This window comes from Dendrobates tinctorius, unplaced genomic scaffold (genome assembly GCF_039654945.1).
Source record: "Dendrobates tinctorius isolate UK_male_01 unplaced genomic scaffold, ASM3965494v1 ptg000061l, whole genome shotgun sequence".
In the NCBI taxonomy this organism is placed as follows: Eukaryota; Metazoa; Chordata; class Amphibia; order Anura; family Dendrobatidae; genus Dendrobates; species Dendrobates tinctorius.
In genome coordinates, this window is record NW_027361729.1 from 22,272 (window position 1) to 48,382 (window position 26,111).

Genomic DNA, 26,111 nt, shown 5'->3' on the forward strand with positions numbered 1-26,111 from the left:
CATATTGTATCATTGTGCATCATATTGCATCATTATGCATCATATTGCATCATTGTGCATCATATTGCATCATTGTGCATCATTGTGCCTCATATTGCACCAGTGTGCCTCATATTGCATCATTGCGCTTCATATTGCATCATTACGCTTCAGGTTGCATCATTGTGCTTCATAGTACCTCTGTGCATCATATGGCGTCATAGTACTTTGGTACATCATACGTCATCATATGGCTTCATAGTGCCTTTGTACATCATGTGGCTTCATAGTTCCCTTGTGCATCAGACTGCATCAGGGGGCTGCATAGTGCCTCTGTTCACCATGCGGCATCATGGGACCTCTGTGCAGCGTATTCCACTATGTGGCTTCATAGTGCCTTTGTGCTGCAACATAGAGCTCTATAGTGTCTGTGCGTCATACTGCATCATATAGCTTCATAGTCCCTTGGTGCATCATATTGCATCATAAGCCTTCATAGTGGCTCTATGCATCATTTTGCTTCATAGCGCCCCATAGTGTCTTGGCACATCATATTGCGTCATGGCGCTTCTGTACAGCATAAGGCTTCTGTGCATCATATGGCGTCATAAGGCTTTGGTACCCCTGCGCCTCAGGGGGTCATTTATGGGTCCTAATACCTCTGTGCTTCATAATACCTCGGGTGCTGTGGCTTTGGGCCTCTGGCTTAGACCTTCTGACTTGGGCATTTTTGTGGGCCACACCTTGTATGGTTGGCCTACCACTTCACATTTTGTCTCAGGCCCCAACTCTGGTCTTTGTGTTTCGGGCCTAGACCCAGTTTCTGTTGCTTCATTCTTGGCAGCTGGACTTAGCCAGACGAACAGTTATGCTTGAATTGGCCTAGTAACTTAGCATTTCTTCTATTTGGAACAGAACTCTAAAGTGAGTTACTGTCTTGAGGGCTAAAGGCAGGTCCCTCTCATAGTTAACTTTTAAAGGGAGACATACGTCTTTGGGGTTCATCCTTTAAGTGGACATAGTCTGGGTGCAGAAAATCCCATAAGGTGGGAGGAAACAATTCTTCCCGACTCCACATAGAGCAGTCGGACTGGTTTCCTCGATAGAGACCCGTTAGGCAGATTCTTGTCCTATAAATCAGTTGTATTATGTTTACCAGGGGTGGCATCACTACTTTTTGTACCTGGTGGCGGTTCAGCAGCCCTGCATCAGGTGCCAGAGGATCCCATACTCGCTGCTCTTACGGGAGTCAGGGCTGCTAAGGTAAAGAAGCGGTATCCATGACTCTTGCAGTCGAGAACCCATAGCCCATCTGCCTCGCAGTAGTCAATCCCCTCTGCGATGGGAGGAAACCTACTTCCCTCTAGTTAAAGTGTGGTTCCTCGCACCATAGCAGTCAGGGGTATAAATATCTCTAAGAAGATTGCCTTTTAGGATATAACATATGAATAAGTTGACACATTTACAGTGTCTGGGCTAATGACTTGTATAGATTCGCACACACACTTACTCTCCTCAGTTCCAAAGTCCAGACTCCCGTGTCTAACATCAGTAAATCAGGCGTGAGGATCCACATTTCCCTTTCAATGCTTCTAATGAAAAGCCAATGTTGGTAAGTGGCAGGAGAGGTTACCTGCCAGATGGAGTATTTCCTTAATCTTAAATAATAGCCAACCCTTTCTTGAGGTTTAGACATGTAAAGGATTCAGAATACACAGGACCTCCTGGATGAGTAGGGTACAGACGTCTCAATACTCTGCTATTTTCCATGTACTGTTATTGCTCTGATCTGCCAGCGGAGCAGGGTCTCTGGCCTGCAGGTTTCCTTGTAGTATGGTAAGGTGGTCTCTAGCCAAGATTTAAGCCGAGCCCAGGAGGACCGACGAAGGAACTATCCTGTGTTATAAGCACATACAGCGAATTAACGGTCTGTACAGTCCTCTTTGTATTATGGCTGTGGTTATCACCATACCTTTTGCTGGGCAATAAGGTTTTAATCCTATTTCTGTGACTGCGGTGTTCATAAGTATCTATCACAATAACTGTAATTCACTGCGGTTCATTAGTGGTATTGGGGTGCAACAGGTTGTTCCACTGCAAATCTTGTTTGCCACATTCATACTGAAATTGGCCATTATAGACATATATCAGACACTCACTGCGGTGATTACCTTTGTAGATCCCTTTCGATATCTATATTTCTTCTCATCTTATAGATAATGTCTGGATCTAGCCTGGTTCTTACCTAGAACTTTGATCTGGGGGCTTCTGTACCCACCCTTAGACCTTTGCTTTGGTATTCTCCATGGTGCTGTCCGGAGGGACGTAAGGGAAAAAGGGAATTAGACCTACCGGTAATTCTGTTTCCTGTAGTCCCTCAGGACAGCACCCTTAGTTCCCTCCCTTATGTTTGTCTTTAGGCTTGCATGGAATCGATCAGCAGATTGTTCATCCATCAGGTCATCGTGGCTCGAGATGGGGATGGAGCCGCTAAAGGGTCTTACAGACGCGTTTGTAAGGGCGTGTTTAGACCATTTCCATCCATCCTCGGTGGTACTTTGAAAAAACACTGGAGGGTGGAGGTGGGAGGGGCCTTTTAACCTCTCTCTGATCCTGTCCCACTATAGGGCAAGGAAGGACGTCCTCCATGGTGCTGTCCTGAGGGACTACAGGAAACAGAATTACCGGTAGGTCTAATTCCCTTTTTTTTTTTACTAGGGGATTTCAGAGATCTCTTGATAACCTATGCAGTAGACTGCAATACTTTAGTATTGCAGTGCATTACATAACTACCAGGCTACTTTAAAGCCCAGTAACAGACTGGACTTCATAGGGTTTTTTAACATAGAGGGGCCAACAGCAGCGTAACATGAACACTTCCAAAGCACCAACCTCCTTACACATCCCTGTACCTAACCCCTTAAATGTCTCTGTCTTGATTAACAGCGGTGTCTAAGAGATTGAACTGTTGCAGTTTGGAGCTAGTTACTCTCAGGTTCCGACTGTTTAACTCAGCCAGCACCCCGGCTGCTTAGAGCGAGCACCGTTCTTGAGCCCAATTCATAGAGTAAGTGCGGACATCCGCCATATATGTATGGCAGATGTCGCTAAGGGGTTACCTTGGGTGTCTGACAATTAGTGATGAGCGAACGTGCTCGGAAAAGGCGTTATCCAATCATGCTCAGGTGCTAATCGAGTGTCCTCAGCGCGCGGGAATAATCTGTTCGCGTCCCCGCGGCTGCATGTCTCGTGGCTGTTCGACAGCTGCAACACATGCAGGGATTACCTGTTTGCTACGCAATCCCTGCAGCTGTCGAATATCCGCGAGACATGCAAACATATTATTCGAGCACGCTGAGGACACTCGGTTAGCACGCGAGCATGCTCAGAAAACACCTTATCTCCGCATGTTCGCTCATCTCTACTGACAGCCCGTTGATCTGATTATTGATGGTCACCACCATTTAATATCCATAGATTGTGAATAACATATAGGATACATTACTGGTAAATGTCTTGCAAGAAATAGTTTCATCTCTTTATGAACCCTTCTGTCCCAGGGACTGATTCCCACACTTGCTCTGTGCTGAAAGCGGATTTTCTTTCAGCAGACAGACATGAGAAAAATCAATATTTTCCTTTTTTGCGGCTTAGTGCTTTAACACGAGTCGGTTTCCTAGAAATCCCATCCTATAGTCTATTGTTTCTACCATCCTGGCCCCTGGAAGATCAAAATGTATCCAAATGCAAGTTCCTTTATTCCTCCGACAATGGAAAACAGGATACAGATTCCAGCTTCTGCTACTGTCCGCGTCTCAATAGCTACATGCTGGCAATGAAAACCACAAGACGATCAACAGAATGGCTTTGTACTGTATGACGACAGCCTCTCAATGCCGTGTTTGCAGAGCTCGCTCGCAGCATTGTTCTTCTTGCCGCTTTTTTCCGGTGAAATTATATTAAGAAGATTTGCAGACGAACCAATGTGCGGTTTGAGCAGGGGGCAAGTCTGTATGATATCAGACAGCGGATCACATGCATACCAAGAGGAAGCAAACTGGAGAAGCGGAGGGGTTTCATGTTCTACTAGAACCAGAAGGTCCAAACATGTCGTGCAGGCAAAAATGAACAGATCAGGACGACGGAGATTGATGGGGATAAAGCTTTTCTTCAATCATCATGTCAAGAATAGTGGAGGCATAGATCGACCCGAAACTTAGAGGGGATGTCTCATAAACTATCTTTATCACTTATCCCCAAGATAGATGATAAATGTGTGATCGCTGACGGTCCGGGTGCTTAGAGCCTCACCGATTTCATTAACGGGGCACCTAAAGTGGGCTGTGCAAATGGAGACGTAGTAAGCACGTGCGACCACCATTCCAGTAGACGGTGAATAGAACAGTGGTCGCACATGCTGACTGCCGCTCCATTCACATGGGATTTGGAACCTCCAGTCTCGTGATGAGTCCCAGCAGTAAGACCGCCAACGATCAAACATAGACGTTGTTTATGGGACAACCCCCTTCAAAAAGTGGGTTGTCCAGAAATTTTCAGTAAAATGGCTATAAAGTTGTGGAAGTGATGGAATAACAAGATAATATGTACTCTCCTGGTAAACGTCCACCATTCCAGTCTTTGTTAGGTAAAGTTCTGACTATTGAAGGCCGAGGACCATCACTAGATGCGAGGTCAGAGTGTGTATAATTAGAAAAACATGACTACTTTCTTTCAAAAACAGCGTCACCCCTGACCATAGGCCGTGCATGGTATTGCAGCTCAACTCCATTCACTTCATTGGGACTGGGTTGCAATACCAGGCACAACTCATGTGGCCATGTTTCTTGAATGTTGTAACTTAATAAAAAATGGTGTTTTCCTCCATGTATGTATGTATAACAGGGAATAGATGGGGTTAATGGCTCCTTATACGCAATGTGCTGCCGGTCTTTCCTTACAATGACGGACAGGTTCAGCCTTGTATAATAGACGCAGATAACACTTTAGCTTGTCGCTTTTACACCTGACAAGACCGTACGTTGTGAGCAGTCAGATTTTAGTTGTTTTTTTTTTTTGCACCTGAACCGTGCCCGAGGATGCAATCTGCCAGGATTACAGTAACACTTAGTGACAAGCTGGCCGCGGGCGGGGTGCGATATTGTGCGTCAGCCGATCTGAGGATTTCTTCCTCGTGTTTTTATTTTTCTGCTGTCAGACTGTATTACAGTAGACTTGGCTGGATACTGAACAACAAGGACAGACACGATGCGCGAGCCCAGTACAAGATGTGTAGCATTCTCCACTGTTAGGACCTGTTCTTCATCAAGAGTATGACTCCAAAAACAGTGTTTCCCAAGTGGCTGTCCCTAATATAAGGCTTTACTTATATGTTCAGTCCTGGTCTGACTTACGAGACCCCCGGCCATCCTGAAAATGATGGAACTGCAGAGTGAGATGTGGCCGGCTATAAATCACTGCACATGTAGATGGCTCAAGATTGAAGATTGACCCAGATGTTGAACCTTCATGATCAAAGAGTGATGCCATAGCCTGGCTTTACCGGAGGAAGCCACAGAACACCAGAGAAGCGTTTTACCTGGACGCTGCAAGGGACCTGTAGTATGACATGTTGACTGTTAAGACAAGTTCAAGGTTGGGTTTAGTCTACTAGAACAGGGACCATTCATGTAGAGACCAGTGGCGATGGCCTAAGCGGGGGACTCTACTGTATCATGTGCACGTGTCGTAATAAAGCAGATAGACCGGGTTTGCCTATATGGGACAACTCCTTTTACATAACATAAGGTAGAGTTGAGCTAAAAGATTTGCTGGCCCAACGGCCACATTGGTAGTCTACGACCAAAACTTGTGAACCTTGTCCTGCCTGCCGGCATCCCCGGTTCCAAGCGTGACGTCACTCTGGTCTTGCTAATCAGAAGAGGCACCGTGGATGCCAACACGTACTAGGTTTGTAGAGCTTCTGATCTACGGTCACTGACTATTGTGTCTCCCCGCTTGATCAGTGTCCTGCAAATCTTTTTGCTAAATTCTAATATTAAGCCAATTTTATGACTTTCGTTATTCCATTGCCACCAATGCAGATCCCTGCAAACCTCCTCCTACCTACTGTATTCGCTGGCGCCTCTTCTGATTAAAAAGCCCAGAATGGCGCCATTGTTCCGGTGCTGCATGGTTTTGAGCTGGACCTACTAGTAAGAAGATGCCGACAGGTTCGCAAAGTCCAGGCCCAGCAGTCAGGCTACCAGTAAAGCCGCTGGCCAAAATGATAATTTATTTTATAGCCCAAATTTGGCCTCTTCACATTTTTTGCCTTTTAAGAATGTTTCTATCACATGGGAATAGTTGTGATAAAAATCCTTTAGAAACCCAAACGCTTTAATCTGACGTCGCGCTATACTATTTAACTATCAATTCTTTGCTTCCTTAGTTTAATTTCCTGAGATTCTACTCCATTTTCTCACCAGATTTCGTCGGTTTCTTCTCTATTCCAGGACTTATGTAGATAACAGCACATTAAAAATTCATTAGCCGGAAAGTTCATCTTTGTTGTGTTAAAGTAATAGGTGGCCTTTTTTGTTTATCCCATGCCAAACAACAGTCGGTGCCAGGGAGCAGATCTGTCTAATTTCTATCACAGCTGTACAAGGTGAGGAATAAAGAAGGGATCGGAATGAAACCGGAGATCTGGGCAGATCAGAAAATGGGAGAATATCCTCCTCCTGGTTATTATTCCTCTCGATAAACGGTGAGCCTAAGACAGGTAAACCCTGAAGAAGACCCAGCCGCCTCTGCAGATTGATGGCATTAGGCTGGAGCTTAGGAGAGAATGTGATTTTCCGGCTGACATTTGTATCTGCTTCTCTCCAACTCTGTAACCTCTCCCGTTATGCGGCAGCATCTGCGTGCTCGCTGTTTTTAAGAATGCTCTTGCCAAGGGATAGATTGAAAGGTTACAGTTTTTTTTTTTCATGACAGAGGGAAACAAATTAAGGAATATAATAGATATTTATATATCTTTATATTATATATTTATCTTCAAAGGGTAGTGAAGACTCATGTGACATGATTGATTATAAAAGTGCTCCAACATAGTGGGATAAATTCAGATTACTAATAAATAACTTTTTCTATATATATATATATATATATATATATATATATATATTTTTTTTTATTATTATTACTGGGTTATCACCCTAAATAAGGTTACGGTATCGCTAGGCTTGGCCATTGACAATAAATGGAGCAAAAGGCGCTCATCTCCGCTCCAATCAGAATGGGGCTACAGAGCCCCATTCTTTGAGTTTTTAAAGCCCTTTTATCTTTGGTTCTCTAGCGTTCCCACCTGTAAGACCCTCTGCGATCAGCAAGTTATCCTATGGATAGGGAATAATTTTTTGGGGGAGGGGGATGGGGCATAGCCATTTAAAAGAAATATACACTTGTGGCCAAAAGTTTTGGCACCCTTGAAATTGTTCCAGAAAATGAAACGTTTCTCCCAGAAAATTATTTCAGTTACACATGTTTGTTTCCCTTGTGTGCATTGAAGCAACACAAACAGAAAAAGCGACAAATTGGACATAATTTCACACAAAGTCCCCGAAATGGGCTCAACAAGATTGTTGGCACCTTTCCAAAATCGTGGGTAAACAACTTTGAGGAATCATGTGATGCTTGTAAAAACTCGCCTGTGGCAAGTAATAGGTGTGGACAATATGAAAATCACACCTGAAACCAGATAAAAAGGGGAGGAGTTGACTCAAACTTTGCATTGTGTGTCTGTGTGTGCCACACTAAGCATGGAGAACAGAAAAAGAAGAGAACTGTCTGAGGACTTGAGAACCAAAATTGTTGAAAAATGCCAATAATCTCAAGGATAAATTCCACCTCCAGAGATCTTGATGTTCCTTTGTCTGCAGGTGTGCAACGTGATCAACATGTTTACAACCAATAGCACTGTAGCTAATCTCCCTGGACGGCAGAGAAAAATTGATGAAATGTTGCAACACAGATTGTCCAGCCTCAATCTAGTTAAAAAGAAATTCAAGCTGCAGGCTCAGGGTGCATCAGTGTCAGTGCAAACTATCCTTCAACATTTGAATGAGGTGAAACACTATGGCAGGAGACCCAAGACTACCCCACTGCTGGCATAGATACAAAAAAAAGCTAGACTGCAGTTCGACAAAATCCTTCTGGGAAAGCGTCTTGTGGAGAAATGAGACAAAGAGAGCTTTTTGGTAAAGCACATCATTCTACGGTTTACTGAAAATGGTATGAGTCCTACAATGAAAAGAACACAGTACCTACAGTAAAATATGGTGGGGGGTTCAAAGATGTTTTCAGATTGGGTTGCAATGTAGTGCCAAGTGTCAGAAAGCTGGGTTTGCATCCTAGGTCACGGGTCTTCCTAGCAGGACAATGACCCCAAACCCTTCAAAAAGCCCCCAGAAATGGATGGAAACAAAGTGCTTACAGTTCTGAAGTGGGCAGTAATGTGTTTGGTTCTAAATCCCATTGAACACCTGTTGAGAGATCTTAAAATTGCTGCTGGAAGAAGGCACCCTTCAAATATGAGAGACCAGGAGCAGTTATTTATTCCAAAGGGTGTGCAACAAAATATTAAGTTGAAGGTGCCAACAATTTTTTGTCCAGACCATTTTGAGGGTTTTATGTGAAATGACGTTCAATTTGCCTTTTTTCTGGTTTAACCGTAACCAAATAGATTTTCAAGCATAACAATTAAGAATAATTTTTATCTAGAAATTAATGGCTGGGGAGGGTAGTAAAAAGAAGTCTAAGTTGTTGGGATAAAGGTATGAACAAAATAACAGGGTTGTGGGAGGCGGAAAGAGGGAAGGAAACAGGAATTCTCTTAACCTATTGTTTAAGCCTTACACTATGCTTCGTGATCTGTACAGATGACTTTTCAACAGTCTCATTATCATCACAGACAGGATTACAATGACTGTCAACATCTGTATATACAGATAGCACAAGATCCAACTTTCACAGTTGATGGTCACAGCTCACCTCCTCCTTCCCGTAACAATGACATTTGCGCTAATTAGATCAATAGGGTCTGGGAGCCGAGTGGCCAGTGTGAAAATACAAGGTGTTTATTTTTAATATAAAATAGCTAGCTGCGAGTGATGCAGTTTAACCATTTAATCAAGTGGCAATTGCCAGTGCGGTTAGTGTTTTACCATGGCAGCAGGGGCTTGCTGAAGGTCCCCTGTGGCAGTGATCTTGGTCCTCCTCTAGAGCTGAGCTACAAGCTAGGCTTCATCAGAGAACCGCAATTTCACTATATACTTCAATATTGTAGTATTGCAGCATGTAGTATAAACGATCGTAGGTTCAAGTTTATACTTGACTACAAAAATTAAATTAAAAACAAATTTTTTAAAAAATATACAAAATGCGTCCACCTTCCACCCCCCCCCCCCCTTTCAAAAATAAAGAAATTCAAGTTTTTTGGGGTTTTTTTTTTTTCAAATAAACATATTTGGGGAATTGTCTCAACTGAAAAAGTCTGATCTATCAAAATATAAAATTATTTTAACTGAAAACCATAAGATAGAAACACCAGAATTGCCATTTTTCCGTCACTCCACTTCATTAAAAAATGCAGAAAAAGCAATCCAAAAGTCAGATGCTCTTGAGGTGTGAAAAAGAATATCCGAGCAAGATGCAAAAAAAATTGAGCTCTCAGACAGCTCCATGGACCGAAAAATAATAGTGACGACATGGTTCTGAAATTTATTAATTTTTTTTACCAGTAAAATATAAATATTCCAAAATCATATAATTTTGGTATCACCGTAATCGTACTGACCCGGAAAACAGTATTACCAGGTGATTTTTACCGCTTTCTGATCGCCATAAAAACAAAACACCCCCCCCCCCCCCAAAAAAAAAAAAAAAAAAAAAAAAATGGTGAAATTGCATTTATTCACCATTTTACCTCTATTGGAAGTTTTTTTTTTTCCTCTTGTTTTTAGGTACATTATATGGCAAAATGGTGTCAATCGAAACTACATCTCGTCCCACAAAACATAAGGCCTCCTAAAGTTATGGGTCTTGGAACAAGGGGAAGGAAAAAAAAAATTCTGGGTCCTTTAAAAGTGTAAAGGAGATTGTCAGAGGATTTTTGATGCAATTTTCTGACTTCTGACATGGAACTAAAATTAAAGTGCCAGATCACTGAACTCTATCAAGTGTCGCTTTGTTGCTTTTCAGACTTGGTTCCTTACGATTCGCAGCAGCTGCCTCTGGTACTGCGGATCAGTTCTAGATAGGTGATAGGAACCACGTTGAATTATAGGCATAGCCTCCATGAAATGGATGGGCGTGCACCTGGGTGCCCAGTAAAGGTAATGTAGCGCTTGGCAGACCACATTCAGCCGATTGCATGGCAATTCGGACCCCCATGTTCCCATCCTAGGAAGGGAGGCTGCAGTGCCAAAGCTGTATCATAGTTCTGCTTTCCTAGATTTTACAGACCATAAGCGATTTTAGCATAACTTGTAGAGCGTCGTGCACACACAAGCTGCTTCCAATTATCGTTAAGTATGTGCGAGAAGATAGCAGAGCTAGAAATATCTGTAAGGGAGGTAGCAAGAGGAGGGCACAAGTGGTAGCGGAGTTACCCATATCGAAGGTTTCCCAGCACTTGCCCTTAAACCGTTAACTGCTCACAATAAAGTGCTGTGGCCCTGCGCACTGACAGTACATCGATTTTCCGCCCTCGTCTTTCCTTTACTGTAAGCAGAAAGTAGTTATTGCATTTTACACTAAATGCCAGACAGGTGGGTGAGGTTCCCATAACATCTTAACAGCCAGAAGGTCACCGAATCAAATCCCAGGGAACCTGCAAAGCCTTTCATCCAGCAGAGGTAAACAGAATGTGGAGCCGTAATAACTGAGAAGATGTATTCATTACTGTGTAAAGCGCTCCGTGATCTGCGGATAAGAGGAGGCGGATGAGGGAAGATATTACTTTTATTACTAGTATTCTGCTAACTGTGCCATTTGTAAGAAATAAATTGTACTGCGTCGAGCACTGAATGATGGGGATCAGCTCCGGTCAGCGCTGCCGAGGGAAGACTTATTACTTGTATGCACATAATATTTGTCTTTACACTTGCTCCGCTTCATTGTATACTGCAGTGCAAAAATAACAGAAGAGACTTAATTTCCCTTTAAATAAGAGGTAAGTGTAAAAGGCGTAAATAAAGTAACTAAAAATCTACATCAATTTATAAGAATTTGTGCCCATATGGTGTGCTTTATAGAACAAAATGCTATGAGAAGGGTGCAAAGTGCAACTGATAAAATAAAAAATCGTCCACTGTATTGTATATGGATGCCATACCTTGATATTGTATAAAGTTCTATTTAGCCTGTCCTTCTTAAACCGCTTCCATAGTGCTCATCACCTGGCTTTCCTGCACTATGGAAATAAACATTTTTTCAGTTTCTGTAGGCTTCTCATATATTGCCCAATTAACCATCCCTAGGGATACTAAGCCTACAAATTGATATAAAAGGAAGACTTCACTGTATAGAATAGCCTTTCCTTATAGTCATGTCAGAATGAAAAAAGTAAGTCAAACTGGGCAAGTTGAAAGAGCGCCCTTTTAGAATAATCCAGAGCGCGTCCTTTTAGAATAATCCAGAGCGCGTCCTTTTAGAATAATCCAGAGCGCGTCCTTTTAGAATAATCCAGAGCGCGTCCTTTTAGAATAATCCAGAGCGCGTCCTTTTAGAATAATCCAGAGCGCTTCCTTTTAGAATAATCCAGAGCGCGTCCTTTTAGAATTATCCAGAGCGCGTCCTTTTAGAATATGCCAGAGCGCATCCTTTTAGAATAAGCCAGAGCGCGGCCTTTTAGAATAAGCCAGAGCGCGGCCTTTTAGAATAAGCCAGAGCGCGGCCTTTTAGAATAAGCCAGAGCGCGGCCTTTTAGAATAAGCCAGAGCGCGGCCTTTTAGAATAAGCCAGAGCGCGGCCTTTTAGAATAAGCCAGAGCGCGGCCTTTTAGAATAAGCCAGAGCGCGGCCTTTTAGAATAAGCCAGTGCGCGGCCTTTTAGAATAAGCCAGAGCGCGGCCTTTTAGAATAAGCCAGAGCGCGGCCTTTTAGAATAAGCCAGAGCGCGGCCTTTTAGAATAAGCCAGAGCGCGGCCTTTTAGAATAAGCCAGAGCGCGGCCTTTTAGAATAAGCCAGAGCGCGGCCTTTTAGAATAAGCCAGAGCGCGGCCTTTTAGAATAAGCCAGAGCGCGGCCTTTTAGAATAAGCCAGAGCGCGGCCTTTTAGAATAAGCCAGAGCGCGGCCTTTTAGAATAAGCCAGAGCGCGGCCTTTTAGAATAAGCCAGAGCGCGGCCTTTTAGAATAAGCCAGAGCGCGGCCTTTTAGAATAAGCCAGAGCGCGGCCTTTTAGAATAAGCCAGAGCGCGGCCTTTTAGAATAAGCCAGAGCGCGGCCTTTTAGAATAAGCCAGAGCGCGGCCTTTTAGAATAAGCCAGAGCGCGGCCTTTTAGAATAAGCCAGAGCGCGGCCTTTTAGAATAAGCCAGAGCGCGGCCTTTTAGAATAAGCCAGAGCGCGGCCTTTTAGAATACTCCACAGTGTGTCCTTTTAGAATAAGCCAGAGCGCGGCCTTTTAGAATAAGCCAGAGCGCGGCCTTTTAGAATAAGCCAGAGCGCGGCCTTTTAGAATAAGCCAGAGCGCGGCCTTTTAGAATAAGCCAGAGCGCGGCCTTTTAGAATAAGCCAGAGCGCGGCCTTTTAGAATAAGCCAGAGCGCGGCCTTTTAGAATAAGCCAGAGCGCGGCCTTTTAGAATAAGCCAGAGCGCGGCCTTTTAGAATAAGCCAGAGCGCGGCCTTTTAGAATAAGCCAGAGCGCGGCCTTTTAGAATAAGCCAGAGCGCGGCCTTTTAGAATAAGCCAGAGCGCGGCCTTTTAGAATAAGCCAGAGCGCGGCCTTTTAGAATAAGCCAGAGCGCGGCCTTTTAGAATAAGCCAGAGCGCGGCCTTTTAGAATAAGCCAGAGCGCGGCCTTTTAGAATAAGCCAGAGCGCGGCCTTTTAGAATAAGCCAGAGCGCGGCCTTTTAGAATAAGCCAGAGCGCGGCCTTTTAGAATAAGCCAGAGCGCGGCCTTTTAGAATAAGCCAGAGCGCGGCCTTTTAGAATAAGCCAGAGCGCGGCCTTTTAGAATAAGCCAGAGCGCGGCCTTTTAGAATAAGCCAGAGCGCGGCCTTTTAGAATAAGCCAGAGCGCGGCCTTTTAGAATAAGCCAGAGCGCGGCCTTTTAGAATAAGCCAGAGCGCGGCCTTTTAGAATAAGCCAGAGCGCGGCCTTTTAGAATAAGCCAGAGCGCGGCCTTTTAGAATAAGCCAGAGCGCGGCCTTTTAGAATAAGCCAGAGCGCGGCCTTTTAGAATAAGCCAGAGCGCGGCCTTTTAGAATAAGCCAGAGCGCGGCCTTTTAGAATAAGCCAGAGCGCGGCCTTTTAGAATAAGCCAGAGCGCGGCCTTTTAGAATAAGCCAGAGCGCGGCCTTTTAGAATAAGCCAGAGCGCGGCCTTTTAGAATAAGCCAGAGCGCGGCCTTTTAGAATAAGCCAGAGCGCGGCCTTTTAGAATAAGCCAGAGCGCGGCCTTTTAGAATAAGCCAGAGCGCGGCCTTTTAGAATAAGCCAGAGCGCGGCCTTTTAGAATAAGCCAGAGCGCGGCCTTTTAGAATAAGCCAGAGCGCGGCCTTTTAGAATAAGCCAGCGCGCGGCCTTTTAGAATAAGCCAGCGCGCGGCCTTTTAGAATAAGCCAGCGCGCGGCCTTTTAGAATAAGCCAGCGCGCGGCCTTTTAGAATAAGCCAGAGCGCGGCCTTTTAGAATAAGCCAGAGCGCGGCCTTTTAGAATAAGCCAGAACGCGTCCTTTTAGAATAAGCCAGAGCGCGGCCTTTTAGAATACTCCACAGTGTGTCCTTTTAGAATAAGCCAGAGCGCGGCCTTTTAGAATAAGCCAGAGCGCGGCCTTTTAGAATAAGCCAGAGCGCGGCCTTTTAGAATAAGCCAGAGCGCGGCCTTTTAGAATAAGCCAGAGCGCGGCCTTTTAGAATAAGCCAGAGCGCGGCCTTTTAGAATAAGCCAGAGCGCGGCCTTTTAGAATAAGCCAGAGCGCGGCCTTTTAGAATAAGCCAGAGCGCGGCCTTTTAGAATAAGCCAGAGCGCGGCCTTTTAGAATAAGCCAGAGCGCGGCCTTTTAGAATAAGCCAGAGCGCGGCCTTTTAGAATAAGCCAGAGCGCGGCCTTTTAGAATAAGCCAGAGCGCGGCCTTTTAGAATAAGCCAGAGCGCGGCCTTTTAGAATAAGCCAGAGCGCGGCCTTTTAGAATAAGCCAGAGCGCGGCCTTTTAGAATAAGCCAGAGCGCGGCCTTTTAGAATAAGCCAGAGCGCGGCCTTTTAGAATAAGCCAGAGCGCGGCCTTTTAGAATAAGCCAGAGCGCGGCCTTTTAGAATAAGCCAGAGCGCGGCCTTTTAGAATAAGCCAGAGCGCGGCCTTTTAGAATAAGCCAGAGCGCGGCCTTTTAGAATAAGCCAGAGCGCGGCCTTTTAGAATAAGCCAGAGCGCGGCCTTTTAGAATAAGCCAGAGCGCGGCCTTTTAGAATAAGCCAGAGCGCGGCCTTTTAGAATAAGCCAGAGCGCGGCCTTTTAGAATAAGCCAGAGCGCGGCCTTTTAGAATAAGCCAGAGCGCGGCCTTTTAGAATAAGCCAGGAGCGCGCCTTTTAGAATAAGCCAGAGCGCGGCCTTTTAGAATAAGCCAGAGCGCGGCCTTTTAGAATAAGCCAGAGCGCGGCCTTTTAGAATAAGCCAGAGCGCGGCCTTTTAGAATAAGCCAGAGCGCGGCCTTTTAGAATAAGCCAGAGCGCGGCCTTTTAGAATAAGCCAGAGCGCGGCCTTTTAGAATAAGCCAGAGCGCGGCCTTTTAGAATAAGCCAGAGCGCGGCCTTTAGAATAAGCCAGAGCGCGGCCTTTTAGAATAAGCCAGAGCGCGGCCTTTTAGAATAAGCCAGAGCGCGGCCTTTTAGAATAAGCCAGAGCGCGGCCTTTTAGAATAAGCCAGAGCGCGGCCTTTTAGAATAAGCCAGAGCGCGGCCTTTTAGAATAAGCCAGAGCGCGGCCTTTTAGAATAGAGCCAGCGCGCCTTTTAGAATAGGCCAGAGCGCGGCCTTTTAGAATAGGCCAGAGCGCGGCCTTTTAGAATAGGCCAGAGGCGCGGCCTTTTTAGAATAGGCCAGAGCGCGGCCTTTTAGAATAGGCCAGAGCGCGGCCTTTTAGAATAGGCCAGAGCGCGGCCTTTTAGAATAGGCCAGAGCGCGGCCTTTTAGAATAGGCCAGAGCGCGGCCTTTTAGAATCGGCCAGAGCGCGGCCTTTTAGAATCGGCCAGAGCGCGGCCTTTTAGAATCGGCCAGAGCGCGGCCTTTTAGAATCGGCCAGAGCGCGGCCTTTTAGAATCGGCCAGAGCGCGGCCTTTTAGAATCGGCCAGAGCGCGGCCTTTTAGAATCGGCCAGAGCGCGGCCTTTTAGAATCGGCCAGAGCGCGGCCTTTTAGAATCGGCCAGAGCGCGGCCTTTTAGAATCGGCCAGAGCGCGGCCTTTTAGAATCGGCCAGAGCGCGGCCTTTTAGAATCGGCCAGAGCGCGGCCTTTTAGAATCGGCCAGAGCGCGGCCTTTTAGAATCGGCCAGAGCGCGGCCTTTTAGAATCGGCCAGGAGCGCGGCCTTTTAGAATCGGCCCAGAGCGCGGCCTTTTAGAATCGGCCAGAGCGCGGGCCTCTTTTAGAATCGGCCAGAGCGCGGCCTTTTAGAATCGGCCAGAGCGCGGCCTTTTAGAATCGGCCAGAGCGCGGCCTTTTAGAATCGGCCAGAGCGCGGCCTTTTAGAATCGGCCAGAGCGCGGCCTTTTAGAATCGGCCAGAGCGCGGCCTTTTAGAATCGGCCAGAGCGCGGCCTTTTAGAATCGGCCAGAGCGCGGCCTTTTAGAATCGGCCAGAGCGCGGCCTTTTAGAATCGGCCAGAGCGCGGCCTTTTAGAATCGGCCAGAGCGCGGCCTTTTAGAATCGAGCCAGAGCGCGGCCTTTTAGAATCGGCCAGAGCGCGGCCTTTTAGAATCGGCCAGAGCGCGGCCTTTTAGAATCGGCCAGAGCGCGGCCTTTTAGAATCGGCCAGAGCGCGGCCTTTTAGAATCGGCCAGAGCGCGGCCTTTTAGAATCGGCCAGAGCGCGGCCTTTTAGAATCGGCCAGAGCGCGGCCTTTTAGAATCGGCCAGAGCGCGGCCTTTTAGAATCGGCCAGAGCGCGGCCTTTTAGAATCGGCCAGAGCGCGGCCTTTTAGAATCGGCCAGAGCGCGGCCTTTTAGAATCGGCCAGAGCGCGGCCTTTTAGAATCGGCCAGAGCGCGGCCTTTTAGAATCGGCCAGAGCGCGGCCTTTTAGAATCGGCCAGAGCGCGGCCTTTTAGAATCGGCCAGAGCGCGGCCTTTTAGAATCGGCCAGAGCGCGGCCTTTTAGAATCGGCCAGAGCGCGGCCTTTTAGAATCGGCCAGAGCGCGGCCTTTTAGAATCGGCCAGAGCGCGGCCTTTTAGAATCGGCCAGAGCGCGGCCTTTTAGAATCGGCCAGAGCGCGGCCTTTTAGAATCGGCCAGAGCGCGGCCTTTTAGAATCGGCCAGAGCGCGGCCTTTTAGAATCGGCCAGAGCGCGGCCTTTTAGAATCGGCCAGAGCGCGGCCTTTTAGAATCGGCCAGAGCGCGGCCTTTTAGAATCGGCCAGAGCGCGGCCTTTTAGAATCGGCCAGAGCGCGGCCTTTTAGAATCGGCCAGAGCGCGGCCTTTTAGAATCGGCCAGAGCGCGGCCTTTTAGAATCGGCCAGAGCGCGGCCTTTTAGAATCGGCCAGAGCGCGGCCTTTTAGAATCGGCCAGAGCGCGGCCTTTTAGAATCGGCCAGAGCGCGGCCTTTTAGAATCGGCCAGAGCGCGGCCTTTTAGAATCGGCCAGAGCGCGGCCTTTTAGAATCGGCCAGAGCGCGGCCTTTTAGAATCGGCCAGAGCGCGGCCTTTTAGAATCGGCCAGAGCGCGGCCTTTTAGAATCGGCCAGAGCGCGGCCTTTTAGAATCGGCCAGAGCGCGGCCTTTTAGAATCGGCCAGAGCGCGGCCTTTTAGAATCGGCCAGAGCGCGGCCTTTTAGAATCGGCCAGAGCGCGGCCTTTTAGAATCGGCCAGAGCGCGGCCTTTTAGAATCGGCCAGAGCGCGGCCTTTTAGAATCGGCCAGAGCGCGGCCTTTTAGAATCGGCCAGAGCGCGGCCTTTTAGAATCGGCCAGAGCGCGGCCTTTTAGAATCGGCCAGAGCGCGGCCTTTTAGAATCGGCCAGAGCGCGGCCTTTTAGAATCGGCCAGAGCGCGGCCTTTTAGAATCGGCCAGAGCGCGGCCTTTTAGAATCGGCCAGAGCGCGGCCTTTTAGAATCGGCCAGAGCGCGGCCTTTTAGAATCGGCCAGAGCGCGGCCTTTTAGAATCGGCCAGAGCGCGGCCTTTTAGAATCGGCCAGAGCGCGGCCTTTTAGAATCGGCCAGAGCGCGGCCTTTTAGAATCGGCCAGAGCGCGGCCTTTTAGAATCGGCCAGAGCGCGGCCTTTTAGAATCGGCCAGAGCGCGGCCTTTTAGAATCGGCCAGAGCGCGGCCTTTTAGAATCGGCCAGAGCGCGGCCTTTTAGAATCGGCCAGAGCGCGGCCTTTTAGAATCGGCCAGAGCGCGGCCTTTTAGAATCGGCCAGAGCGCGGCCTTTTAGAATCGGCCAGAGCGCGGCCTTTTAGAATCGGCCAGAGCGCGGCCTTTTAGAATCGGCCAGAGCGCGGCCTTTTAGAATCGGCCAGAGCGCGGCCTTTTAGAATCGGCCAGAGCGCGGCCTTTTAGAATCGGCCAGAGCGCGGCCTTCTCGAATATTCTTGAGCGCGTCCTTTTAGAATATATCCTAGAAGGAAATGGTTATGAATTTTGGACGGTCCCATAAGGTTAGATTGAAATATAGCGGAACATATGGAAGAAGAAAAAACACTTTGTTTTTTTGGTTAATACCCTGGAATTCTGTCTGTTTTGCATTATTTATACAGATATAAATATGTATAAAGTAACTCACGTGTTACATTTAAAAGGGACCTGTCAGCAAATCTAAAGTGGGCCGTTTTTGCACTTATTTTATTCCCGCTGCTCCCCTGAATGTTTGTTTTATTTTTAACATTTTTTAAATCCGCCATATGACTTCTGAGATGTGGACCTTTTTTTTTTTTTTATTTTGGGCTAATTTTTATGGGTTTTTATCAAGGGGGAGTGGCTCAGAGTAATAGCCTAGAGACACGCCCCAGAGGATTATTTGAGCCATGCACTTTTGATAAAGACCATAAAAATTAGCTCTAATTATAAAGGTCCATATCTCTGGAACTGTATAGCGAATTTAAAAAAAAAACTAAGGCGACCGTAGGTTATCTATAGGACAGGTTCTCCCGTGGTATGTACAGGGCAGTATTTCAGCTGCTGATTTGCGTGCAGAAAATCCTCTGTGTATTAAAGGCGCAGGTTTGTAAAGGGGATTTCATGAAATCTCATTCACGTGTGCAGACAAAATCTGCAGCATAAATTCACCAGAGATGTGTAATATAAACCTGCATTTTGACAATTTATACCATTGATATCAAGGTGAATGCAAAGGGTGAAATGTGATGAAAGTGAGCGGCACTGATCATCCAGCGAATTCTCGAGTCGTCGGTGATCATCAGAGTGTATTAAAGTCAATGTTGAGGATGTGATCGGCTATTAATGCACGGAATAATCCTGATTCTTGGCCTGGAGTCCTGAACAATTGTGGCATTTAGAAGATACATAGAAACAGTGTTTCTCCTGAATAATAACAAGTGTAGGGGACCCACACCTAGAGTGCCAAACACAAGTGGAAAATTACAATGTGACTTATAATAAGCCATAAGTAAGAAGACCACCTTAATAAAGCACTGCTGAGTAAGTTGGACTGTACTGAAACTGGACATCGGAAAGGAACAACCATAAAAACAAAGAGACAAAAAAAAATCTGTAAGTTCAAAGAGATTTCTGATAATATAAAATATACATTTTATTAGTATATCAGGATTTAAAATGGTATAAGATCAAAAAGTTATATAATTCATAATTGACGATGACAAATTGTATGCAATATAAAAAGTGTTTCTCCTGATCAGTACAAAACTGTGGTGGCAAATAGCTTTATATTCAAGGCCTCTTCCCGACGACCATTCCATTGCCAGCCTTGTCTTATTCTTTTCCGGGTGATTTTTTTTCATTTTTACTCTTTCATTTTTTTGTTCTCTCCTCTCATCTAATTATTATTTTTTTTTTTTTTACTTTATTTTTATGTGAAATTTTCGCAAAAACACAAAGTTCTCAAGGACTCTTAAAATGTCAAGCACCACTGCAGGTTGGTAAGCGCACCGAACAGGTGATCCTACCAAGAGGGCACGAAGCGCTTGTGCTTGGTTTGTACGGTCGTTTCTGAGCGGACAGGTTCCCTTTAATCAGTTCCTGGCCACAGTTGACTTTTGTTGGGTAATTTGTGGCAAGTACAGAAAATATTATCGTCTAAAAATTAAACAGTGCAAATTTTCATGCCATTTAGTTAGTTGTTAATAGAAAATAATAATAAAAAAAAGCTAAGAACCTATCCTAATTCTTAATTTCTATTTGATTGTAAATTCTGTTACAAAAAAATAAATATTTGAAAAGTTTAAATAAAGTATGTGTGTGTGTGTGTGTGTATGTGTATATGTATATATATATAGATATGCACATATTTAAAGTTATATATTTATTGATATTAAATATTGCATATAAAGAAACCCAAACCAATTATTTATAAGAGTCGTAAAAAAATATAACTAATGTTGTAGTACAGCTATAATTTGGAATTTTTTTTGTACTTTATTTTAATATATATATATATATATATATATATATATATATATATATATATATATATATATATATATATATATATAATTTCTAATCTGCTCTGAATCGTTACATGGGCAATGTGTGAGGTGCGAAATTACTTTTATCTAAAAACGCAGCTATTATTGCTCATTATTTTCCAGCATTTTTTTCTCCGTCTCTACATGTCGTTCCCCTATTTTTACCTAACAGCAGCCAGCCCTGTAGGTCGTATTCACAATATATTCACATGATCTCATTAAACCTGTTCTCGAACAGTTGAACGTATCTGAAACCCATCGGAGAAGTATACAGTGTATATATCTCTCACTCTGGTTTAGTCATTACGCACTCCCCCCTACTCAGATTAATTCCGAGGGTTTGGAGCCGGGCCCCGCAGCGAGAGTCATGTAGCAGTTCCGCTGCCGTGCGGGGGGAGCCACAGATTCCACGTTTAATTAAATGGAAGAAAACCACAGGACCTTTGTAACTGTCAACTCCCAGCAAGGAGTAAGCTGGGGGCTGGCAGTGACAACTGTACCAATACACACTTATGACACTGGTGACTAATATCTAATTTTGGTGTTACTGTACATACAACACCGGAAGCTGCGTCCCTCCAACGTCAACTGCATCCCATCAGCTATAGTTTAGATCTTTGTAAGAGTCTGAACTTTTCTTATGATTATATATAATATATGATTATAGTTTTGCTGCTTCCTTTGATCATTTCATGCAGGCTGCAGCAATGATGTAACATTAATGGCGCTGCAGATAATCACTCAGCTTAGTGGCTTGTGCTGCTTACCACTTAGCCCAGTGATTGATTGCAGTTCTGTTAACGTAACATCACAACTCCTTTAGTGGTGACGTACAGGAAGCAGCAGCAACGTCACATAAATGGCGCTGCAGCCAGTTAACGAACTTGCTGCCGTTTACCACTCATCCCTGCAACTGGCTGCAGCGCTGTTAATGTAACATCACCACTGCTTTTGTATTTATGTACAGGAAACAGCAGTGGCACTGCAGCCCATCACTGAGTTTCACGGCTCGTGCGATCTATCACTTAGCAGAGTGATTGGCTGCAGTGCTGTTGACATGACAACACCACTGCAACCCTTTATACAATAACCAGAGCAGGGGTAGAACATCAGCAACTGGCAGGGTGAATACTAGGTGACTTTATTTTTAATATGGCCTTGATAGAATGTTGCAAAAAATATAAAAATAAAGTTGAAAGGGGAAAACCTTTAAAACATGATATTGGTGATTCCTGTGGGAACAATGTCTGAAAACGTCATCCCCAGCGCATAGTAAATCCACAAAGAAACTCATTGTATAATGTGTTTATCATATTTTACTATAGACTTTAATGGAAAATCTAATCACAAAAAAAGGCATTAAAAAGTCATAAAAGAAACACTGGGGGGGGATTATACCTTTTGTTTAAAGAAAAAAGAAAAAAAAACCCGAACGAATCTGCAGCAAAATTAAGTATGTAAAATATATAAAAAATAACATTAAATGTAATCTGCATAAAGGGAGAGGTGTTTTTTTTTATTTTTACACATATTGTACATTGAAAATAAGCACTGAACCATGGAAGTTAGTTTCATTGGGCAGAAGAATAATCGGACATGCGTCATCAGTTTTCTCGATTGGTAGGCCACTAGTAAGCACTGAATACAAGCGTAAATGGCTTATTAATAAAACAAGAAAAATAACAAACTTTTGGCTATAAAATGTTGATCTCCTCCTTAAAGGGGTTTTCTAGTTTTAGGAATCCTCTGTCCCCAGGTTGGATTAGTTTGATTGAAATAAAAAAAAAATTAAAAACAAATTTGGCTTTACTCACCACCACCCCTGGCTCCAGAGCGGACACTCCAATGCTGCTAACCGTTTCTGGTTGGGTATGTTCACATGTTAAGTATTTGGATGCAGAAATTTCTGCACCGTTTTGGCATCTCTTGGCAGAATAAAACGGAGCTGCACAATCTCACATTTTTGCCACGTTTTCAATGCATTTGTTTTGCATCTGTTTTTGGACAGCGATGAATGCTATAGAGATCGATGATAGATATATGTAGACAGACATACGGACACATATTCACTGACATATACACAGAACTATAATTCCACAACCCCCCCACCACCACATATTCAAAATTTGCACCATGTGCAACTTATTGGACACCTTTTTAGAAGTAATAATACATACATAAAAATGATGCAGCCCCCCCCCATTTTTGCAACCAGCAAAGGTAAAACAGACAGCTGAGAGCTGATATTATCAGACTGGAAAGGTCCAGCCCGCAGCCGCTCTAGAAGTCACGCGTCGCATTAGATGCTCCAATTCTGGCACTTCGTCTTGGCTCTTCCCAATGATCTGGTATGTTCGCAATCGGGGGTAATGGTGCTTTTGGGGTTGATGTCAGCGGTTTAGGGTCCAAAAACTCTGGTGACATCAAGCGCTGTTTTGAAGGAAAGCGATGTTGCCAGTTATTGCATTTAAGGGATGTTCAAATCCAATGGATGTAGTTCACACCTGTCTTCAGAACTGCGCCCCATTTCCTTTTTATAGACTGCCTTACATCCCGTTGGTTGTATAGCCAGATGTTGACATCTGCAGGTTGTCATCTTCACTTTATATTGTTTTTTTTCCTCCCAGGATGAGCGAGAAGCTAGAGAAAATGTAAAACGGGAGCAAGATGAAGCATATCGTCTGTCTCTAGAAGCGGACCGAGCCAAGGTGGGTGCCCCACATCTACGTATGGGCGGCATTCACATTGAGATGATAGATGTTTAGAATAAACTGATATTTCTTCTTCCTGTCACAGAGGGAAGCCCAGGAGAGAGAAATGGCTGAACAGTCCCGACTGGAACAGATAAAGAAAGAACAGGAGCAGGAAAGAGAGGTAACATGCTGTTCTTTAAGGGATTTAGGCTACTTTCACACTAGCGTTTTCTGCGCTGCGCCTCGTGCGCATTCCAAACGCATGCAAAAAACCGCATTAAGCGGTTTGCATGCATTTGCTGTTTTTTGCGGATGCGATTTAACCAGTTTGTCGCCATATTGGCTCTAAAAATGCATGCGATTTTAAACGCATGCGTGCGCATGTCCTAGCGCACGCGTGCGATCCCATAGACTGTAATGTTGTTTTTTTTGCGCATTCCATGCGCTAACGTGCGCATGCGTTTTTTTGGCATACAGAAAAATGCAACATGTTGCGTCTGGCGTGCCTGGGCGCACACCTGGAAAAACGCAGCACACGAAAATGCACATGAACGCGTACAAGCGCTCTACTAAAGATAGGGGAGCAATGCGCATGCGCACAAGACGCAGCGCTAAGAATCGCAAGTGTGAAACCAGCCTTACTGAAAAAGTGCGCCACGCCTGGCTATGGTGGGTGTCCGGTATTGGAGCTCTGCTAATGAAATGAAAGATGCTGAGATGCAATACCACACACCACCTGTGGACAGATGTGTCGCTGTTTTAGGAAGGAGGCAACAATTTTTTTTTTTTTCTGGGCAAGCACTGAAATTGACCAATAAATTCTTCAACAAGACTGTAATAAGGTGGTTGTATGCTACTGGCAAAAGGGGGTTACTTTCTGTCCCTGCAACAGCACTACTTTTGTCCATAGGCCGTGTCTGGTATTGCAGCTTTGCGCTATTATGTCGATGAGCAGCAATAACAAATACAGTTCATTAAAGGGGTTGTCCAGGCTTGAGGTTCAATTCTGCAATTACTTTGTGACTGGAGACTTGTGGATCCTCGCAGTGTGCATGCTGTCAGGATTCTCTGGCGCCGGGAGCGGGCGGTGATATGACTGCAAGTAGGTGATTTTCATACTTCCAGCCACATTCTGACTAGATGTGCCCAGCCTCGCTCAATTCACGTTTATTGAGCGAGGCCTTGCGTGTCTAGTAGGCATGTGTGCGTGTGTATGCAAATCACATACTTGCGGTCACATGACTCCGGTGCTGACACCGGAGAATCCTAACAGCGCAGACTGTGCGCTGCGAGGATTGCAAAGACTGCAGACTTGAATCCCAAGCCTGGTCAAGCCCTTTAACCATTTATTGTAAATGGATACAACCTCCCACACTGGGATCTGCAGTTGTGGAGGGGACATAGGTGAGCACACAGCAGATATGTGATATACAGCCAGAATGTGTCTCAAACAGCTGAGAGAGGAGCTTAATCTGCTCCCGCGTTTTTAACCATTTAGATGTCTATTTCAATCGCTCATATTGTGGGGTTCTAGTGTATTACTCATCTTGCAAAAAAGACAGGCCTTCCCTATACGGCTATGCTAATGAAAAAATAAAGTAGAGGAGGAAAAAATGAAAGCGCAAATCCCTAGAATTGCCAGGGAATGAGGAGGTTAATAATAGAGGCGCTGCTGGAGTAACAAAAACATTGTAGGTAAAACACATTTTAATATCTGATTTTAATATCTAGTCCCTTTTAAGGATATTTACTTTGAATATAATGCCATTTATTTGCATATTGCTTAAAGCAAGCGGACCTACCACCAGGTTGTATGGCCAGTTTTTGCTCATTTTAATTCCTGAGTGTATCATTTACTCTCTCGCTCTTTTTTTTTTTTTTAAATCCAGAGATATGATCCTTTTAATTTCGTGCAACTAATATGATCATTTTTATGGGCTTTACAAGGGGCGTAGCTTTCAGGATTCTCAGGAGCATGTCTTTAGCCTGCTCCGCATTATTATTCTGTGAGCCACACCCCTGGGGATCGACCATAACATTTGGCACCAAGTATTAAGCACCATATCCCTAAAACTGTATGGCAGATTAAAAGAAAAAAAAATTAAGGGAGCAGTGGAAATAAGAAGAGCCACTTGGTGACAGGTCTTTAAGACATACAAGCATGCGTTAACCTACCTGGCTGTACTGGGAAAACCTGGGGGACTTTTAGGCCCTAAGTTGCCAGCATAGTAGCCTCATCCTGTGGGATTGCATCCTATAGTTTGTCAAAATTCATTTCATTTAAGAGGGTGATCAGCCCAACCCAACGACTCTCTCCTTGATGCTTGAGTGGGTACAGGCAGTGAGTGCCATGTGTGCCCCACTCACCTGGCATGTGACTGCAGCCAATCACTGATCGTAGCACGGTCGGCACCTTTTACATCACCACTCATGGTATCATTCATTTTGCACTTGTGAACTTTTCTTTAAGGGGGTGATCAACCCAACACAACGACTCTCTCCTTGATGCTCGAGTGGGCGCAGGCATAAAGTGCCACGTATAGCCCGACTCGCTCATGTAGAAGTCATGTCCTCCTGTAGATGGAGAGTAGTGGACATAAAACCTGGTGGCTTCTATCTGTAATATTGCTGATGGCTCATCACGGACGATACGCTCTTCTGCTACATCAAACTTGGCTCTGCTACATCTTTGAAAGAAGCCAAACAAAACCTTTTTTTCTTAAAGTTTTAATTAGTTGGAAGCGTAAATGATTTTTGTAAAAACCTCCAGCGCCAGACACGAGCTCGGCCGCTCGCTCTCCCATTGTATACATGTAATTTCCTCCTTTGTGACTCGGTGCATCTGAAGCAATAGTCCCTAGGAAAACAAACAGGTATTCTTTCCCCGGCCATTCATCCTGTTACCGTACCTTTCATTCTCGGTGCACAATGGCTGTTTGGAAACTATACTTTCCTACAAAAAAAATAAACCCCCGGTCTGGGCTACCTTCTTTCTTTTTTTTTTTTTCGGAGTGCAGCCAGCGCTCTGTTCTTTCTAATACAGTGTGCAGCGATGGAAATAATAGATATTTGCTTTGCAAAACAAAAGCCATTTTTTAACAATGCTGTTTATTAGAGAATGCCGCAGTTGAAGTTCAGGGATTACACATAATCTATTGTTGTCGGGCCGTGTTTGCTTACATAGAGGGGTTTTTGTTCCGCGCATATATTTGTAATGTGGCTATTGATCTATTCACAAGACGCCGCCTACTCTCTTTTATTTCGAGCCCCCGAGTCGGTCGTTCAGATGCTGCCGTTATATCATCTAATTGTTTTTTTATTATTACGTATTTTCTTTTGCCTC

At 45.0% G+C, this 26,111-nt stretch overlaps 1 protein-coding gene across 1 annotated transcript in view; it reads left to right on the top strand.

The window, feature by feature from the left end:
• LOC141092842 (FAS-associated factor 1-like) overlaps positions 1-26,111 on the top strand; it is a 76,052-nt gene that overhangs the window by 14,534 nt on the left and 35,407 nt on the right. Inside the window, exons 3-4 of the mRNA XM_073579155.1 lie at positions 22,703-22,783; positions 22,872-22,949. Coding sequence (XP_073435256.1) covers positions 22,703-22,783; positions 22,872-22,949 — 159 coding nt within the window. The remainder of the gene's footprint in view (positions 1-22,702; positions 22,784-22,871; positions 22,950-26,111) is intronic.